The following is a 19,416-nucleotide window of genomic DNA, read 5'->3' as shown; positions in this document are numbered from 1 at the left end:
TAGTTGGTGGTCTGTTCTTTTTGTTATGCCCCTACGTAAGATGTTTGTTTTAATATAATTACCGGTTAAAAAAAAAAGTAAAATTAATCTGATTTATCTTTTTAAAATATGATATTGATAGTAATAAAAACCAACAAAATTAAAGTAACACCAGACTTATTAATTTCTTTTCTTGGCATTTAATGCACATTAAGTTACTTCTAAAAAGGATTTTGCAATGAACTTTTGACGCAAATAAGCAAAGTAGTAGTTGTACTATTTCCTATAAAGAAACATGTTTTATGCATTATTAAGTTGTACCTTGCACTCCACCGTTTACCCTGTTTCTTTATTCTTTGATTAAATCCGGGAAACCAAGAACCCATCCACCGCCGTCAACCACCGCCGGGAAATCAAGAACACCCACAACCACCAAAAATGTCAATTTTCAGAATCGTACCATCAAATATCAAAGACTTGTGCTTAATCATCTCAAGTTTGTCACTGTTCTACCTCCTCTCGCATCCGCTCACCACCCCAATCCCTACCACCCCCACCGCTATCTCCGTCGTAACACCTCCTCCCACCACCATCCGCCACATCCTCTTTTCCATCGCATCTTCTCACAAATCATACAATAATCGAAAACCCTACCTTCGTCTCTGGTACAAACCTAATTCCACAAACGCAATCGTCTTTCTGGACCGCCCGGTAACCGATTCCAACTCCGATTCCGATCTACCTCCTGTAATTATCTCCGGCGACACGTCACGGTTCCCCTACACCTTCCCGCGCGGACTCCGGTCGGCAATTCGTGTCGCGCGGATCGTAAAAGAAGCGGTGGAATCGAATGAATCGGAGGATATTCGGTGGTACGTTTTTGGGGACGACGATACGGTGTTTTTCACGGAGAATTTAATTAGGGTTCTGGCGAAATACGATCATGAACGTTGGTTTTACATCGGAAGTATGTCGGAAAGCTACGAACAGAACTTTCAGCATTCGTTTAATATGGCGTTCGGCGGCGGTGGATTTGCGATCAGCAGATCGTTGGGTAGGGTTTTGGCGAGGGTTTTGGATTCGTGTTTGATGAGGTATCCCCATTTGTACGGAAGCGATTCTAGGGTTTATTCATGCTTGGTGGAGCTTGGTGTTGAGTTAACCCATGAACCAGGGTTTCATCAGGTGAAAAATGCTTTACCCTTTGACCTTGTAAAATTCATAGATGAACAAAAAAAAACATTTAAATTTTAGATTTTTCATGATTTTTTTTTCTTGATGATCAATTTTGGAATTTGACTCGACATTTCTTCAAAATAAATTTAAGTTAGCTAGTTATTTTGATTTGAGAGTAAAGGGTATTTTAGACATTATTTTGGACATTTTTCACTTGTGTGAAAAATGTATTTTACGTATTTTGGCACTTAAGATATTAAATTAGTATCTTTTGAGAGGGTTTGTTTTTGTCCTACCAAGATATATATATATATATATATATATATATATATATAAATAGTCTTTGAAAGCAAAATAATTATTAGCACTATTTCCGATGAAGACAACAAAAAGGGTAATCATATCTTTCAGTTAAATACATGTCAAACACAGTACAGAGAAAGAGAAACACAAACACAGTAAGAAGACCAGTTTGTAGAAAAATAACTAAAATCTCTCGAACCATATGCCAGGTGGACATTCGAGGCAACATGTTCGGGATCCTTGCGGCACATCCACTATCACCATTATTATCCCTCCACCACCTCGACCTCGTAGATCCCATCTTTCCCGGTTTGACCAAGCTCGAAGCGGTCAAACGTCTTTTCGAACCTGTAAAACACGATCCCGCTCGGATCCTTCAACAAACCGTGTGCTATGATCCTTCCAACTCAATCACGGTATCGGTTTCTTGGGGCTATGTGGTTCAAGTGTTTGAAGGGAATCAATTCCTTCCAGATTTGATTCAAATTCAAAAGACATTTGGATCATGGAGGAGAAAAGAAAATGCTTTTTCGAGACTTCATATGTTTAATACACGAGATTATAAAGATGTGTGTAAAGGTCCGGATACGTTTTTCTTGGAAGGTGTTGTTTATGATACGGATAAGTTTCATAGTTTGTATAAAAGAAATGTGTCGGTGAATTGCTCGAGAAGTAATGCGATACGGGATTTGATTGATATCAAGGTTTTCTCGAGAAAACTCGATGCAGAGAGCCAAGAGGTATGTGCATATTTATCCCTTTTGATTATGGTCTTGATATTTCAATCGATGTGTGTTTTTTGCGCTTTGTTATCATGACAAAGGGGTATTTTAGACATTTGACATGTAGTTTAATACTTGCACTTTTATATACTCTTCAAGGTGACCACACCCCGTCGTCAATGTTGTGAAATCTTACCGCCTTACAACGAAACCATGGTTATTGCTTTGCGGCGATGTGAAAAAGATGAATTAATTGCGATGTATAAATAAGGTTCTTTTATATCATGGGACTTAATGGCAAGGCATCCTCTCAATTGCCTACTTCAAAATACAAGGTAATTTGGTTTAGCTTTTTTTTTTTTGTGAAATCCATTCAAAGAAATTAAGAAATTAAGACATGGTATAAAATATTGTTCACACGGGCCATGTTTGTCTATTTTCAGTGGGACAAAAAGACGTGAATGTCCTTCTTATTCAGGATCACTATGAATGCGCTTTTAGAGGCCTTGGTTACGAAAAATGAGCATTCGAGCTCTTGTTGTAATACAAAAGCAGAGTGGATTACAGTATAGGTTAGTTATCAAAATTTCATATATAATAATGTATACAAGGCTATTGGTAGATTTATTAGGATATTGTAACATTAGCTAATGTGAAACAAAAAGCTGTATTATGTAAAAGTTTTGGTCAAATACAGAATTACAGCAGATTAGCTTATTAGGTGTCTGTATTTTATTGTGATATACTCTTGTGTACGACTGATCTCTATCCAACAATAAACTTTAAAAGAACAATATAAGTGGCTTTTCTACAAAAACGAAAACAAGAAAGGCTGGTTCATTTAAATTTACAACAGCTTGAGGTTTTTATAAAAGTGATTATAAGCATATACGATATCTTTGATTAATTAATATGGTATCAATACATAATAATTGGAGACGTCTTTTAGTATTTGACAAATTATATTTGTACATATTAAATGATCAAAAAAGACATGAGAAAAAATGTAAATCGGTGTGAACGTCATTGGTTATGAAGAAGAAAAACAAGCCTACGGGTTCATTGGGATTATAGTAGGGGTGTCAATTGTTGACACGATACAATAAAAATACATGATACGAAACGAAATTTGGACGAAATTGAAATTTGAATTTGTGTTTTTGTCGTGTTCGTATCAAATGTAAAAAACACGATGTCGTATCGTGTCATGTTTGTGTTCAAAATTCGACACGAAATTGACACGATTTAGCATTTATTTGTCATGTTTTTCGTGTTTGTCGTGATTTCCGTGTTATGTGTGATTAAATATTATTAAATAAACTAATTATTATATTATGTTATCTTTGTCGTGTCGTGTCGTGTTTGTCGTTTTTTTAGTTGGTTCGTTTTCGTGTTAGTTAAAAAAAACACGACATCGTGTCATTTCATGTTCGTGTTACAAAAAACATTGTCGTGTCGTGTCATGTCGGACAGAAAACGACACGATGACCCGATTTGTCACCCTTAGATCATAGGATTAGAGTAGTCGTAGACGGAAAAATTTGTTTCCGTGTATAATAAACATTTTCAAACAAGCCTTTTCAAATATGTAAGAATGATATGTCTAATAAAAAAACGTTTTTTTTAAGTTACTAAGCATTTTTTTTATTGCATCAAAAAAAAAAAAAAAAAAAAACTTACTAATGTTATCAACTACTAAAAGACGTAAATGGATCGTTAACAAAATAGTTCAACATCTCGAAAGGCTTAAGTCAGTTGTGGGGAAAATTGTGGGGAGGCACAATCGGCATATGTCGCAGGAAGAAGTATGGTCCATTAATAGTTAATGAACTATGTGGGTGGGCAAAAAGTATCAAGAAAAACATTCTACTCTTCAAAGTGGACTTTGATAAAGCGTTTGATTCCATTAACTGGGAATACTTGGATTCGATCTTAAGTCAAATGGGATTCGGGACAAAATGGAGAAAATGGATTCGTGGATGCTTGTCATCCTCAAGAGCATCGGTGGTTGTAAACGGATCGTTAACAAAAGAGTTCAACATCTCGAAAGGCGTCAGGCAAGGTGATCCACTCTCCCCTTTTCTATTTATCATAGCAATGGAAGGGTTAAATGCAGCAATGAAATCGGCGGTGGAAAAAGAAATATTCAAAGGAATACAAGTACTTGGAGATGGTTCGATAATTTCACACATTTTTTATGCAGATGACGCATTGTTTATAGGGGAATGGTCAAGGAATAACCTGAAAAACCTTGCAGCTATACTCAAGTGTTTTCACGCATCCTCAGGATTGAAGGTAAACTACAACAAATCAAAAGTCGTGGGTGTTGGTGTGTCATCAGAAGAAAATGCTAGGTGGACACAAATTTTGGGATGTGTATCAGGATCTCTTCCCTTTACATATCTTGGAGTACCGGTTGGTGCAAACATGAAGCTGATAAAGAACTGGACACCAATAATTGATAAATTCCAAGCTAAGCTTTCTACATGGAAATCCAAAACGATATCATTCGGAGGAAGACTCACATTAACTAAGGTGGTCTTGGGTAATCTTCCAACTTACTACATGTCACTTTTTAAAGCCCCGATCGGGGTCATTAAATCATTTGAAAAGATACGTCGGAAATTCCTATGGGGTGGAAGTGAGGAAAAGAACAAAATTCATTGGGTTGCATGGGATAAAGTAATTGCTCCCAAGGAACTCGGTGGGTTAGGAGTGGGATCTATTAGAGCATTAAACGTGGCGTTGCTGGTGATATGGTGGTGGAGAATTAAACAAGAAACATCTTCTCTGTGGGCTAAAGTTATTGTAGGAATACACAATTTAAAAAACAAACCGATCGATTACTTAGCAAAAAGGAAATTCAAAGGTGGCTGGAACAATATTGTTGGTGTGAAAAAGGACATCGAAGCGATGGGTTTTAGATTCAATGAAAATTTTCAACAAATAATAAAGTCTGGAGATAATACACAATTCTGGCAAGATACATGGGCAGGCTCTGAAGCACCTGATGGCATTTATCAGGTAAATCTACTAAGGAGGAAAATTGATACACAACCTTCTATATCAGGTAATCACAACCAACTCACCTAGAGTAAACTCATTCCCATAAAAGTCATAACTTTCATTTGGAGAGTTGCATTGGAAAGGATCCCAACAACTATGGCACTTTCACAAAGGGGAGTCAAGATCGAAACAGACAAATGTAGTGCCTGCATAGGTGAATCGGAATGTGAAAATCATGTGTTGATTAAATGCCCTTTTGCAGCCACTGTTATACAGAAAATAATTAGGTGGTGTGGTGTTACTACATGTAATATTCAGAACATAGACGAGTTGATCCGGTTTGCAGTAAACTGGAGCAGATGTCCAAAAAAAGGGAAAGATTCGATGCAATTTGTTATGGGATGCTTTGGGGAATATGGAGAGCACGTAATGAACGTTTATTCCAAAAGAGATTTGCTAACCCTTGTGGAGTGGTGGACAACATCAAGGCAATGGTGTATACATGGATTAAATGTAGGGGAAAAAGGTTTAATTGTAATTGGGAAGACTTCTACACTTTCCTTTTCTTGTTTTAATTAGTTCCTGTAATTGTACTTTACTCTCAGATAGTTACTTACTATTCTGATTGAGTTTACAATATATGGTTGTTTCCAAAAAAAAAAAAAAAAAAAAAAAAACTAAAAGACGTAACTGTACGTCTCATTTACTGTTGGCAAGGTTTTCAAAATCTCGATTTTGATCATAAGATCTTACGTTTTTTAGATCCTATAAGTGAAAAATGATTTCAATCACATTACGATCTCGATCTCACCTCTTCAGTTTTATGATATATCCAAGTATCAAAATTTCATATTTTCAATTTGAAATCGAACATCAGAAATTGCAAAAAATCTTGTAAAGCATCATCATTTCATCAATTCATCTTGAATTAAACAAAACAAATTCATAATAATCCATTTGTGATCTTATGTCAATACTTGTACACCATCAAAATGATTTTTTTTATTATTAAGTTGTTTTCTTAATTTTTACGGTTTGGAACAACAAAAATTATGGCTCATGCTTAAAAACTTAAATTTGACTCATTGTCGACATTTTTAATGATCAAGTTATCATGTATACTTCACACTCATCATCTTGCTATAAAATTTGACTAAGAGTTCATTTTGGTAGAATCTTTCCAATCTCAATCCAAGATTTTTGCAAAACTTAAAACAATCTTATGTAAGATTTCGATATTGACAACCTTAATTGTTAGGGACCATCTTTTCTTCCAATCAATGAATTAGGCATAGAAAATAAATCGGTTGTCTGAGTTATTTATTTTTTTAATCTTTTTTAGATAAAATAAAACCGAAGTAAACTAAACAACATGTATTCTTTGGTAACTAAAAACAAATTTGACAATTATTCCAATCTAAAACCCACATGTTTGTGTTGTATGTTGTATCTTTTTTTTTCGTTTCTTTTTGTCAGGGATGTAAAAGTAGCAACAGAAATCAAATTCATTTGGATTAATAAAAAAAAGAAGGGTAATATCGGAAAGAAAATATTATTTCCTGCTTGAAAGGTAGATACCCGAAACAATAGCCACCCCAGCAACAGCTACACCAACTGTTGACAGGACCTTCGTCACCGAAATCGCTGGTTTTGTTGTAGGCAACTCCAGAAGCTCTCTCACCTGCATAATGACCATTTTACCCTTACATTCCAAAAAAAAAACAAAATTTCACAATGTAGTAATTTAACCATTATATTTTTTAACATTTAATAAGATGCATGTTTCATGGTTACCCAGTTTCAGATACAGAAAAGCACAATGTAGTTTACCATTTGTTGATTATTATTTTTTGTTATCAATTTAGCTATCAAAATATTATTATTATTATTATTGAAATAAGTAATAACCATGGAAAATAATTGGTGACCTCAACAGGATGCTGCCAATGTTTTTTGATTCCCTGAAGGTGGCCTTTTCCAACAACTGCAACCACTGAACTATGCTCACTTGCTATTTTCAACAGGCTGGATGACATATACCTACATCCAAAACCATATTTATTTTATTAAATTATATCTGACAAAAAAAAAAAAAAAAAACTCATGAAAAATGTATTATCAAGTAAAGAGTTTATATATATATTATAAAAACAATGATATTCAAGTAAAGAAGATACTAACCTGTCACGTTCATGTACAAGGGTTTCCATTAGAGTGGGATACTCCTTGCTCATTTCTTGAATAACAAGTGTCAACATGTCCACATCATCCAATTCCTTCAACTGATAACAACAAATATATAAACACATAAACATAAGATGGAACATTTTACAAATATGCCCTCGTTTAGTTTGTATGAGAATGAGGCACATACCATTTCATTAAGACGCGAGGAGCTTGGCAAAAATATTGACTGAAACATCAAGGAATACATCAGCTTTGTTTTATGCCATAGGGGCATTTTTGACCATGTTCGGCGTAATGTTATCTGTTCATCAATCACATAAACATTAAATATTTATATATTTTGTTAAATTACAGCAGTGTACTTTCATTTTTTTTTCTTATTGATACATTGAAAAATCTATCCAATGATAACTTGCTTTGTAATTGGATGATATTGCTATAAGTGGATAAGTTTTCTGAAAGTGCAATTTTATGATATGAAAAAATAAAAATAGGTTGTTTTTTTTTTTTTTTTTAAAAAAAGAAAAAGGAAATATATAAAAGTAGATTGTTATTTCTTACATTTACAGGACGATCACCAAGAATAACCTTGCCACCATACTTCATGGCTTCTTCATATGCAACACGAAACTCACTACCAGGGAAAACCTCAAGCTTACTTGCTACCTGAAAAGAAACAAATAAGTGTAAATTGCTGAAATCGTCCCTATGGTTTGGTTAAAATTGCATGTTTGGTCCCTAACTTTTTTTTTTTTTGCTGTGGTTTGATTTTGTTATGTTTTTTTACAGCATCATACTTTCAGTTATTTTATTATTAAGGCATTGTAATTTTTATAGAAAATAATGGAAGTAGGATGATATTAATATTATAAAACAAATCAATGAAAGTACATTGCTATTTCTTGAAGTTAAACATTTGAAGAGTGAAATCATGCCTTAGCTAGAAACCAGCTGTAAAGTATTCCAAACATGTTGTGATTTTTCTTCCACAAATCCACCATTTCTCCCATTGTAGGTATCTGCACACCCTAAGAATCAGTACATTTGCAAGTGGAATAGTCTAATGTGAGATTTTTCCATATATTATAATTTTTCAGATGAATATATATTATATAAATTAGATCCTAGATTTTTTTTTATTAGGTTAATCACTAAAATGATCATAATGGGTGGTGTCCTATCACAAAATAACAACCCCGTTTTGCAAAATGGACTTCACGAAACTGTGATGTCATATTGTGAAAGGATATTTACTTGTTTTGGTCATTTTGATGATTTAATCCTCTTCAGATTGGGTTTTTAACAAATAAAAAAAGAGAAAATAGTAGATGATAAGTATACAGAATGACCTTCAGATTCTGTGGAGTGAGAACAGCCATACGATTTGAGCATAACTCCAGAAAGACAACCTGCATTTGATTATTGTGTAGTGAAATTTATATGGTAAAAGGTGCATCCATCAGTAAAGTGTCATGAGTTATAAAGAGAATCACCTGTGGTTTTAAGAAACTGACTACAGCTTGAACTTCTTGGCAAGACTCCTACAGAAAAGATGATTATTAAAGTAGCAATATATCATTCATGGGATCTATACAAACCTGAAAATGTTACCTATGTCATTATATTTGTATATCTGTAGAAAAGAATATAATAGATTCTACTTATTATCCTACAGGTAGATATTCTTGAACAAAAAGTTCCTCATGAACTTCCTTAAACTCACTAGATTGATGATGAAACACAGACATATTGAGCACCAAAGTTGCCATGAATCAACGTCTCAAAAGTCAATGTTATTGATTAAAATCTTGTAAAGCTTCTAGTCATTTAGCCTGAGGCAACAGAACTGTTCTTCAACTCAATCATCAACATATCACTTTCCTACAGACTAGCTTTTGAGCAGGAAAAAGAGTTGGAACATGAAGTGAAGATTAAGCAATGTTCTTTACAATTGAAGTAATTCATTGTGATCAACATTAACCTGTTTTATCTTTTGCTTCTCAATTAAGCAAACAGTACTAGCAACTTAAACATTCTTGGACTTTATAGGAAGCTAAAGAAACTAGAAATCCAGAAAAACAACTAAGATATCCTTCATGAAATAAGAAGATAAGTGAGCAAATCGATTGAAGAAATGGACAATTGATTCAATTCATTTAACTAAACAGATTAAGAACGTGATAAATAAATTGAGTTAATCTAAAACAAGTTGATTACCGCAGAAACATGCGCCGTTCCAACCAAATAAACCTCGCAAATTCCTCCTTCAGCAGAGGATTCACACGAAAGCGTCACAACACTCCGTGATAGCTCCTCAGGAAGCACTTTCTTTTGCCCACCTTCAACTGTTCAACATTTTCAATTCATTTTTCCTCAGTAAAACATTTAATTGTAATTTGTTGTACAAATTACCAAAAATCTGTAAATGATGCGATATCAACACGACATAATTCAATAAATTCGCACCTTCCACTTCATTGTCGTTCGCATCGCGACTTTCTCCATTAGCAACAACAACATTCTGATCATCCAAGCTCGAAGAGGTGGCTCCGTCATCGGAGGTTGTAATTGTTCTTGCATCCATTTCCGGCGCGTGCGGATGCGAATCTGAATCCATCGCCGTCAAATTACGGTTGCGGAGAGTAGCGGTGGATCGTCGGTGGAGTTTTGAAGGTGCAGCGAATTGTTGTAGTGTGTGTTCGAGTGTGAAAATGCGTGTTCTTGTCGATACTCCGTTGGGGGTTTTCCGGGGTAACAATCCGACGAGCGATGAAGAGGCGATTTTGTAGTTACGTTGGGGTTTCGATAGTTGCAACTCGACCGAGTTGACCAGGACGCGTGACTGAGTTAGTCCACTCATATGAGGTGTTCTTCAAGAGAATCGATGACGCTGGGATTTATACATGTACTGGTAAATAAATACCGATTTACAAATCAAGTCCTTATAGATAAAAGAAAGTTACATATCTTTCTACAAATTGTATACATAAGCATACAACATAATAGATTAAATACAACAAATACAAAATGTACTTTGATTTGTTTATAGTAATATTCTACTTTTGTTTTTCCTATTGCCATATTGTAGTTTTAAATTCTTTTCACTATAGCATTTTATCGAAATACAAAACAACTTTTGTTGTTACACTTGTTATATAATTCAAAGAATAACATCCTAATAACATAAAGAATTAGATGTACAATGCAATAGTTGGATTTTTTAAAATATAATGCATTAATAAGGAAAAAAATCTAAAAACTACAATGTTATAATAGAAACAAATGAAAATATAATACTATAACATACAAAAAAATATATATTGTTATCTATTACTTACATCATCCTAGTTTCATTCCATTAGGATGTAGCATTGTACTTAAATTTTTTTACATATTAAGGCATTAAGTTTGAAATTTTTATCAAAGCATAACATTGCACTCTCAATTTTTTCTTACTAGAGAGCATCATCCATTAGTATTGCTATAATTGCATAGATTTTTCAAGCTTCAACAGAATATAAAAATTATACATGAATAAAAATATGTTGCCATTTCTTACATTAAACCCTATTCATTTATTCTCGCACCATAAATTTCCAACAACTAATTTATAAAGATCTACAAGTTCTTTTATCATTTAAACCATAACATAAATAAACTACACATACCACAATAATAATTGGAATATTCGAGATATTTGACCAAATCTATTGCACAAAATCAAGCCTCATGTGAACATTTAATGCGCATACAACATCATACAAGGCACAAATTCCCAAAAAAATTAAAGACGTTGACCAATTCTCAAAAGTCAACCACTGAAAAACTGTTCCAACGACGAAGAACTGAAAACATTTGAAGCAATTCGTTCGGTTTTGTTTGTTGAGATGTGAAGCTGATACTTGATGAACCTCTGTTATCATATAACAAAAAATGTAACAAATTATGGAATTAGATTTCGTAACATAAATAACAATATTTTTTTTATATAATTTAGGTTAAATTGACATAATATTAATATTTAAAATTACGTATACATACTGCCAACTGAGTCGTAATTTCTTGACTCGAGTCTATATGCCAATCTGGCTCCAGCTGTCTAACAAATGACGTTCTTCCAATTTCTGTGCTACAAAAAAGTACCTGAAATTCCAATTATAGGAAAAGTCAAATTTTGACTTTTCAATGTCAAAATCCTAGAAGATATGATAATTAAAAAATCGTTACTAATTAGTTTTACTTTTTACCTTGTCTTTAACCAAACCACCGGATGTAAAAATCCCAGCATTTTCTAATGCAATTAAAACTTTTTTCTGCAACAAATAATAGTATCAATATCAATTAGCCAACAAGATAACAAAAAATTAATAATTACCAAATTTATGATTATTCTTGATTCGTATTTATTATTTAATTCAAATCATCCAAATTTAGTAAAAAACATTCAACAAAATGGGACCCACTATATACGTAAAGATATAAATTATAATACCTCACTTTCATCGTCTAAAACTGTTTCCATGAGATAAAGGTCACAGAATTTTGTTATCTCCAAAAGAACATCCAAAACAGATGATCTCACAGTTGCTTGATTCTGTTAAAAAAAAATTAGTGAACGCTTAAATGATTAAAGTATTGTTATAACTTATAACGTATAATAATCATAAAAAAAAAAATAATAGTTAAGTGGATAAATTAATAAAATGATGTGAATATTTTAACCAATACCTGAAGCTCCTGTGGATTACTTTCTTCAAGTATAACTCCAAGCAATCGACAAGTTACCTATTATAACAAAATCATTATATCATTATGATTTGATTTATAATATTTGGTTGAAAATTTATGTGTAAATTTATTTTTCTTAATATTATTATATATATGGTGTTTCTTGTTTCCAATATTATCATCAAACTATCAAAGCACTTTCATGTTATTCATTGTAATAATAATTAATAAACATCCATATGCATACCTTCCTTCCATCACTTAATTTTTGTCTGACTATTTGTCCTAAAGTAGGCTGTAACAACAATAAGAAATAAAGAATAAAGGGTTGTTAAATTTAAGGGTTTAAAATTATTCAAAATTAAGATTTTCAAGTTGTCGATTTTACCTTTACAGGCTGAAAAAACTCATCGATAACAGTTTGAGCTCTTGAATCGTCATAAGATGAAGTAACACCTGAAGGAAATAAATTTGCATCTGGATGACTATTAACTCCAGAATTGCTAGATGAAGGAGCTTGATGTTTAGGTTGTCTTCTTCGAGGTTCACTTGGTGTCCTCAACAATCGCCATGTGAATATTACTGCAACTGCGAGTCCTGCTATCGCCCAAACAGACCCTATATCCTGTAAAGATGTCGGGAACTTGTGAGAATAAAAGGGGTTTTGGTAGATATGGAGTAGAAGTCAATTTTACTGCAATGTCAGTAGCTTTGTTTCACGGGTTGTGTTATGTGCACGTGAATGTGAGAATCACGAGACTAGAAGACGATGGAAGTTACAAGTCGTCTCTAGAGTTGAAAACACAGACGACGATTATCATCGCTGAACCTAATTCAACTTTTCGAATTGAAATTTCCCAATTTGGTTGACTCGTGAAAGTTGTAAGGTTTTTTAGTGATCGGAAAATAAAACCTGAACCGAATTTGTACAGAAATTGGAAAGAACAAAACAGCTAAAGATCTTGAAACGAAACTTCATAGAATCATTTCATCAAACAGTTGGTAGACAAATGAAAATTGAAGATAAATGAAGAAATTAGGACCTGTGTATTGAGAAACTTGGAAACTTTGTCGGATAGATAAGCCCCGATTCTCTTAATGAGCTGTGTAAAATCTTCCTTTGAGTAGTCAGCCATGTCTGTACGAATTGTCGTCTTGTTTTGCACGCCCACTCAAGAGACGAATACTCAAGATCTTCAATCTGTCATCATTCTAGAGAGAGAGAGAGAGAAAATCGAAAGAGAGTGTGAGCGGAAGATTAGCTAGATCTTAACGAAGAGGGTGGTGGATTTGATTGATGAAGGAAAAGATTCTTGAAATCGGATGCTTGTTGATTATGGTAAAGCCAGAGGGTTATGCAGCCGCTGGTGATTGTGAGAAGAAAATACGATTTCCGCATTTCATATCAAATATACCGTCCAAAATCGAAATTAATAATATGCCCGTCTCAAAGTCAAATACAAAAACTAAAAGCCATAGTTAGTAGAATGTTTTTGGAAATAATGTAATTTGCAAAAAGAGTTTGAATTGAGAAAAATTGGAATCGTGTTTGATTGATTAACTTTTAATAAAGATATAAATTTTCATTTATCAAACTCTTAACCTTCCAAACCAATGAGTTTTATTGAATTTGTATGTAATATACATATCAAAAAGATAATTTTACACAACGAAAATATATAATTGCACTTGATAAAATCAATTAACAAATATCTTGTTTTGGAGCTAGGTCTATAGCCGATTAGTCAAGATTTGGTTACTAGTTTAAAGAGTTTAAGAAAGGAAAAGGAAAACATGTGTGCGAGCGCACGAGTGTACGTATGTGTATGTATGCATGCACGGGGTGTGGGCGTAGGTGTGGCATTATGTGTACGTATAGGTGTGGGTATGAGTGTTAGTGTAGGTGTTAGCATATGTGTGTGTACCTAAGTGTGGGTATACGTATGGAAGCGAGTGTGCGTATGTATGTGTGCATGTATGTATGTATATATATATATATATATATATGTGTGTGTGTGTGTAAGCATACACGTTTGCGTGTAGGTGTGTATATGAGTGTCAATGAAGGTAATTGGTATGTAGCTTTGAGTTCATGCATGGGGGGTTTGATCCTATTTCTACCATTTTGACCTAGATGAGAGAAAGAGACATGCATTTGACATGTATGTTCATAAAGTTTGGATTTTTATGAGCCTTTGGAGTCCCTAAAAGCTTTCTAAAAAGTTGGAGTTGAAGCTTTAATGGATTAAGGACTTGATCTATTAAGTTGTTCACAGCCAATAACCACGACGTGGCGTGAAGGGTGCCACGACATGGCAATGAGGGACTTATCGATTGTTTTGGACGGACTCTTCCACAATGTGGTGGCGTATTTGCCATGCATGGCAATGGAATTGTACGCGACTAACTTTGACCGTGACAAAGCTTCTAATCGGAATTGGGTTCATTAGACACGATGTAACATCCGCAGATTCGGGCTAGTCAATTAAGATTTTTTGATAAAATATTATTTAGGATAAAAAATTTTAACCAAAGTAATAGTATATGTCACAATGATTTCGTACATATAAAGAACGCTGAAATCCGACTTCGTATGAAAAAATTATGCTTCTTCGAAGTTTCACAATTAACCGGCACGACTCTGCGTATCATAAAAAGTGAGATTTTGATAAAAATACGTTTAGCCTTAGTGATATAAACGAAAGTCATAGTATTCATTAAACTGAGAGCATACATATATAAAACGTCTAAATCTGACTTCATTAGAGGAAGTTGTTACTTTTCTAAGATTCAGCGAAGTAGTATACAACTCAGAAATCAAATTTTATGTCGGTTGATTTTTAGCCAAAACAATATAAACGAGAGATGAAGATATCGTTAACAGGAGTTCGACAATATAAAGATAGTAAAAAAAACATACGTCGGATGACAAAGTTATAAATTTTTAACGGACTTTAACTATCTAAGTATGTTAATATATAACTGTAAAAATAAAGTCAAAATTAGTCAATGGAATCTAAATGAACGTTGTATATCTCTTCGATAGTTACGTGTAGATATAAAAACGTCAAAAAACGGAGCTCGTATGTGAAAGTTATGAATTTTACAAGATAATTAATTTTTGGATTAACAAGAGTGACATGTGTCGCAATCTGGTTGTAACACCCGGTTCCTGATACGTATTTAAATTCAAGTAATGTTGTAATTTGCTCTGGGACTCGACGAGTTGGGGGCCCAACTCGTCAAGTAGACTCGACTTTTGATCGGGGGTTTAAGTGACCTACTCGACGAGTCGGAAGACCGACTCGGCGAGTAGGACTGTCTGGATGAAACCCTAATATTTGGGTTTGCACCCTATTTAAATACCTTATAACACCCCAACCCAACCCCCGTCGTCCCTCCCAACCTAGAGAAAACCCTAACTCGAAACCCTTGCCATTTGTTGAGTGTTCTTGAGATTGGTGGTGCCATTTCTGTGTGATTGAAGTTTAAGAATGAGAAGGAAGCTTGTGAGATCAAGAGGAAGCAAGAAGATCCAGAGTTTTGGGCACATTTCCAGCTTATTTGAGGTATAAAGCTAAAACCTTGGCTATTCATTGCTTAGATCTTGATTTGCGGCTATTTTCTACATTTTTCTAAGCATTAGTGAAGTTATATTTGGGATTGGGTCTAGAAGTGAGTTTGTGCTTCAAATCTGGAACCATTGAGGGTTCCTATGGCACAAAGGTGTCAACTTTATGGCCATGGGAGACCCATGCATCTTGTAGACCTCTTTTTATGGCCTTTTGAGCCAAAGGCCCCATGTATGTACATCAAATTTAAAGCTTTACGTATAAAATGGACCCTATGATGCCAGATCTATGGTTTTGATGCATTAAGACCCATTATAATTGACTGTATGGTTTTGGGCAAAGAGGGACTCAGCGAGTCGTTCATGGAACTCAACAAGTCGGGTGTATTTCCATTATACCCTTTCTGTTTATGGACCAAATCTTAAGAAAACATGAAAATGTAGGGGTATGAACTCACCTTGAGTGATTTCAGTAGATGGATGATGGAGAAAAGAAGTGTTCAACTCAAGAACACTTGGGAGATGCTTGAAGATTTGAGGAGCTAACAACCAATGTGACGATATTTGGGTAAGCAATCTATGATTTGAGTAGAAGCCAGTGAAATAACCATATGGAGGATGTTAATACTTACCAAAAGTAGAAGGAAAGCTTGGAGTATAGCCTTGAATCTCGAATTTTAGAGAGAGAAGATGAGAGAAAGTGAAGTTTCTTCTTAATGGAAGAATGAGAGGAAATGAAAGAAATGTGAGGAGATGGGAGGGTTTTCTAACCCTTGACCAAGTGTGTGGCTGAAAAATGGTGGGAAAAGTACAATGAAATGACTAGGTATAGGCTGATGGGGAATAATGACATGGAGTGGGTGTGGGAGGTTGCTTGTGTCATAGATTAAAGCAAAGTCAACACTCCACCTCTTGTACTTCGCCTACTCTTCTTGGATAAGGTTTATCCCCAAAAACGTGGTTAATTAGTAAATATGGGGCCTTATATGTTAAAATAAAGTTTAGGGTGAAAATCCCGCGTTAAAACGATGAAAAACGAAGCTAAAATGAAGTCGTAGTCGAAAACCGGAAAGAAACGAACTTCCAGCGAGACTTCTCGTAAGGGGGCTGAAGGTTCGGTCCCTTCTAGTGCTGGATCCGAAGTGAGACGAGGCGAAACAGAAAGAAGCAAGAAGGAGGCTCGGTCCGAAGCATCAGGAGCGAAATAGACCGAAATGAACAGTAGCTTCCGGTATGGGCTTGTGCGAGGTTCGGGCCCGAGAACAGCCTTCGGGTTCGGTTCAGCAGCCTTCGGGTTCGGTCCAGGAGGGTTCGGTTCTGACTAGTTCGCTTCTGACCTTCGCTTCTGATAGGTTCGCTTCTCATGCTTTCGCTTCTGATAGGTTCGCTTCTCATGCTTTCGCTTCTGATGCCTTCGCTTCTGATGAGTTCGGTTCCTAAGAGGGGTTTCGGGTCCTTAAGAGGGTTCGACTCCTTAAGAGGGGTTTCGGGTCCTTAAGCTTATTTTACTTGTTTTTACCCCGTTTTAAGCCGTTTTTGACCCAGTTAAGGGTCGGGATGGCCCGAAATACTATAAAAAGTTTAAGGAACTTTTGAGAGAAATTTCACATTCTTGGAGAGATTTCACATTCTTGGAGAGATTTCTCATACAAAGAGAGATTTGGGAGAGATTTGACATGCTTTGAGGGGTTTCTCATACAAAGAGAGATTTGGGAGAGATTTCACATTCTTGGAGAGATTTCTCATAAAAGAGAGTTTTAGGAGAGATTTGACATGCTTGGAGAGATTTGGGAGAGATTCTAGATAAAGAGAGATAGAGTGAAAAACGATTGAGAGAGGTTTCGTGTGTGACATTTGTAAGTGTCCGACTTTGCAACGCAAGGTCCGTAAACCATGTTAAGCCTTGTTTAAGGATCTTACACACTCCCGATGAGTATGCAACATTGTTTTATCGGTTTGGCTCGCCACGTACCACAGTTTTAGGTTAAGGAGATCTAGATGTACGCACTTTTAGATTTATGATCTCTCATTAGAATAGCAAGTTGTTTAGAAATTACATAACGTAAACTCTAGTACCCACGGGCAAATTGAGTCGAACGGTTTGTGTAACGACCCAAAATTTAAGACCAAAAACTTCTTTTAATAAATCATTACTTAAAGTAAAGTCATCACTCCAAAACATAATATGAGTATAAGTTTTCAAAACACATATTCATTATCAGAGTAAACATTCCCAGGCTGTCTAATCTATGGTGTGCGCCATGCGATCACCCCAAGCTCTTCCCTCCGCTACCGGAAGTACCTGAAACCAAAACTGAAAACGTAAGCACGAAGCTTAGTGAGTTCCCCACCCTACCACATACCATGCATAACCACATACTGCACATACTACGCCACGCCTGCTATCTTGGGCCTCGCCCCCTACCTTGGGCCTCGCCCGCTTCAACGGCCCCGCCGCTCCAGGCCCCGCCTGGCTTCGAGCCCCGCTCGGATACAGATCTGTTTTACTTAAGCCTCGCCTGTCACAGGGCCTCGTCCACCAACAAATAATAACACATAAACATTTCACAACACATAACTAAACACATGCAACTGGTTCTGTCCTAAGGCCTCACCTATCCTGGGCCTCGCCCATGTCCTGCTATTGATGAGTCATGGAACACCGTCCACGCTCCTAATGGTAGTGAGGTACGGGCCTAGCCCACTCTCATTCCTGTTCTAGTTTGGGCCTCACCCATATTCTGCTACTAATGAGATATGGAACCCCATCCACACTCTGCTATTGGTGAGATACGGGACCTCGCCCACACTCACCTCCCTATTAGGCACATACATGTATCACACATACAACAAGTATAATCTAGCATACAAACGAATCCTTGGGCACCCGCCCGTTATTACTGGACCTCGTCCTGAAAATCATACTAGCATACTGTGCCTAGGGCTAACCCCCGGGTCTTCTACTTATAACTACATGGGCCGGTATTGTGGCCTTAGACCCATTCACACAGAGGGAAACTCACCTGCACTGACTGAACTTGCTGATGATCTCACTAGCTGCTGCCCGACAACTCACGGAACTCCTGCTCCCCGAACTACCAATATCAATGCAACACTGAGTCTAACTGACCCCCGAAAGACAACCAAGTCAACCCTGGTCCAAGGTCAAAGTCCTGGTCAAAGTCAACCTTCCAGGTCAACCCTACTCGCCGAGTCACCCTACTGACTCGCCGAGTTCAAAATGGTCCGATTCCCTCCATTCGCGACTCGACTCGCCGAGTCAGTCCATGACTCGCCGAGTCTACCGATTTCTGAGTCATGACCTGTCCAACTCACTGAGTCTCCACCCGACTCACTGATTCGAGTCTCAACTCGAAGGGTTTGGGGTTTCGCGACCTGACTCGCCGAGTCCAAGAACAGACTCGTCGAGTACAAGGCATTCTTCATACGACTCGACGAGTCGTTCATCCCACTCGCCGAGTTTCTCCACAACTTCATGCTACTGCCGAGTCCACTCAAAGGACTCGCCGAGTCCCTTCAGTTCTCCTTTCATGCAGAGGACTTTTGAGTGATGCATGGACTCCAAACTATAGATTTATTCTTCCCAAGCCTATTCCTTATGTGAAGTTGCAATCTTTACGTGTAGAGAAGGAGATCTAGGCAAAACATGCCAAAAACTAGGGTTTAAGGCCAAGGGGCTTCAAAATCAATTCAAGGGCTGATACTTTACGGGGTTTTAGATCA

General features: G+C 36.0%; 3 protein-coding genes across 3 annotated transcripts; 1 reads left to right on the top strand and 2 right to left on the bottom strand.

The window, feature by feature from the left end:
* Positions 1-226: 226 nt before the first annotated feature.
* LOC145012088 (glycosyltransferase (DUF604)) lies at positions 227-2,948 on the top strand. Its single transcript, XM_078970866.1, has 4 exons — positions 227-1,164; positions 1,668-2,198; positions 2,340-2,515; positions 2,624-2,948. Exons 1-3 carry the CDS (start codon positions 418-420, stop codon positions 2,448-2,450), a joined length of 1,389 nt encoding a protein of 462 aa, XP_078826992.1. The 5' UTR covers positions 227-417; the 3' UTR covers positions 2,451-2,515; positions 2,624-2,948.
* Positions 2,949-6,545: 3,597 nt separating this feature from the next.
* Positions 6,546-10,270, bottom strand: LOC145012674 (uncharacterized). The gene is made up of 10 exons (XM_078971475.1): positions 9,840-10,270; positions 9,591-9,718; positions 8,867-8,914; positions 8,723-8,782; positions 8,309-8,392; positions 7,935-8,039; positions 7,561-7,674; positions 7,368-7,468; positions 7,115-7,226; positions 6,546-6,867 (listed from the first exon to the last, which is right to left on the bottom strand). The coding sequence occupies exons 1-10, from the start codon at positions 10,231-10,233 to the stop codon at positions 6,739-6,741; spliced, it is 1,275 nt and encodes a 424-aa protein (XP_078827601.1). The 5' UTR covers positions 10,234-10,270; the 3' UTR covers positions 6,546-6,738.
* A 782-nt stretch (positions 10,271-11,052) lies between these two features.
* Positions 11,053-13,474, bottom strand: LOC145012860 (peroxisome biogenesis protein 22-like). Its single transcript, XM_078971658.1, has 8 exons — positions 13,145-13,474; positions 12,490-12,726; positions 12,349-12,396; positions 12,102-12,158; positions 11,866-11,967; positions 11,621-11,686; positions 11,415-11,516; positions 11,053-11,286 (listed from the first exon to the last, which is right to left on the bottom strand). Exons 1-8 carry the CDS (start codon positions 13,235-13,237, stop codon positions 11,185-11,187), a joined length of 807 nt encoding a protein of 268 aa, XP_078827784.1. The 5' UTR covers positions 13,238-13,474; the 3' UTR covers positions 11,053-11,184.
* Positions 13,475-19,416: the final 5,942 nt, after the last annotated feature.

This window comes from Lactuca saligna, chromosome 8, assembly GCF_052625555.1.
Source record: "Lactuca saligna cultivar CGN05327 chromosome 8, ASM5262555v1, whole genome shotgun sequence".
Classification (NCBI taxonomy): domain Eukaryota; kingdom Viridiplantae; phylum Streptophyta; class Magnoliopsida; order Asterales; family Asteraceae; genus Lactuca; species Lactuca saligna.
The sequence above is the reverse complement of the archived record's forward strand: the minus strand, read 5'-3'. Positions and strand labels throughout refer to the sequence as shown.

Coding starts and splice junctions, on each gene's coding strand:
- LOC145012088 (XM_078970866.1), top strand. CDS start 418: ATGTCAATTTTCAGAATCGTACCATCAAATATCAAAGACTTGTGCTTA. Junction 1,165..1,667: donor ATGAACCAGGGTTTCATCAG/GTGAAAAATGCT, acceptor ACCATATGCCAG/GTGGACATTCGAGGCAACAT. Junction 2,199..2,339: donor TCGATGCAGAGAGCCAAGAG/GTATGTGCATAT, acceptor ATACTCTTCAAG/GTGACCACACCCCGTCGTCA.
- LOC145012674 (XM_078971475.1), bottom strand. CDS start 10,233: ATGAGTGGACTAACTCAGTCACGCGTCCTGGTCAACTCGGTCGAGTTG. Junction 8,915..9,590: donor GAACGGCGCATGTTTCTGCG/GTAATCAACTTG, acceptor TCTTTTCTGTAG/GAGTCTTGCCAAGAAGTTCA. Junction 7,469..7,560: donor CCTCGCGTCTTAATGAAATG/GTATGTGCCTCA, acceptor TGTTGTTATCAG/TTGAAGGAATTGGATGATGT.
- LOC145012860 (XM_078971658.1), bottom strand. CDS start 13,237: ATGGCTGACTACTCAAAGGAAGATTTTACACAGCTCATTAAGAGAATC. Junction 12,397..12,489: donor AGTTTTTTCAGCCTGTAAAG/GTAAAATCGACA, acceptor TTGTTGTTACAG/CCTACTTTAGGACAAATAGT. Junction 11,968..12,101: donor GTAATCCACAGGAGCTTCAG/GTATTGGTTAAA, acceptor TTTTTTTAACAG/AATCAAGCAACTGTGAGATC.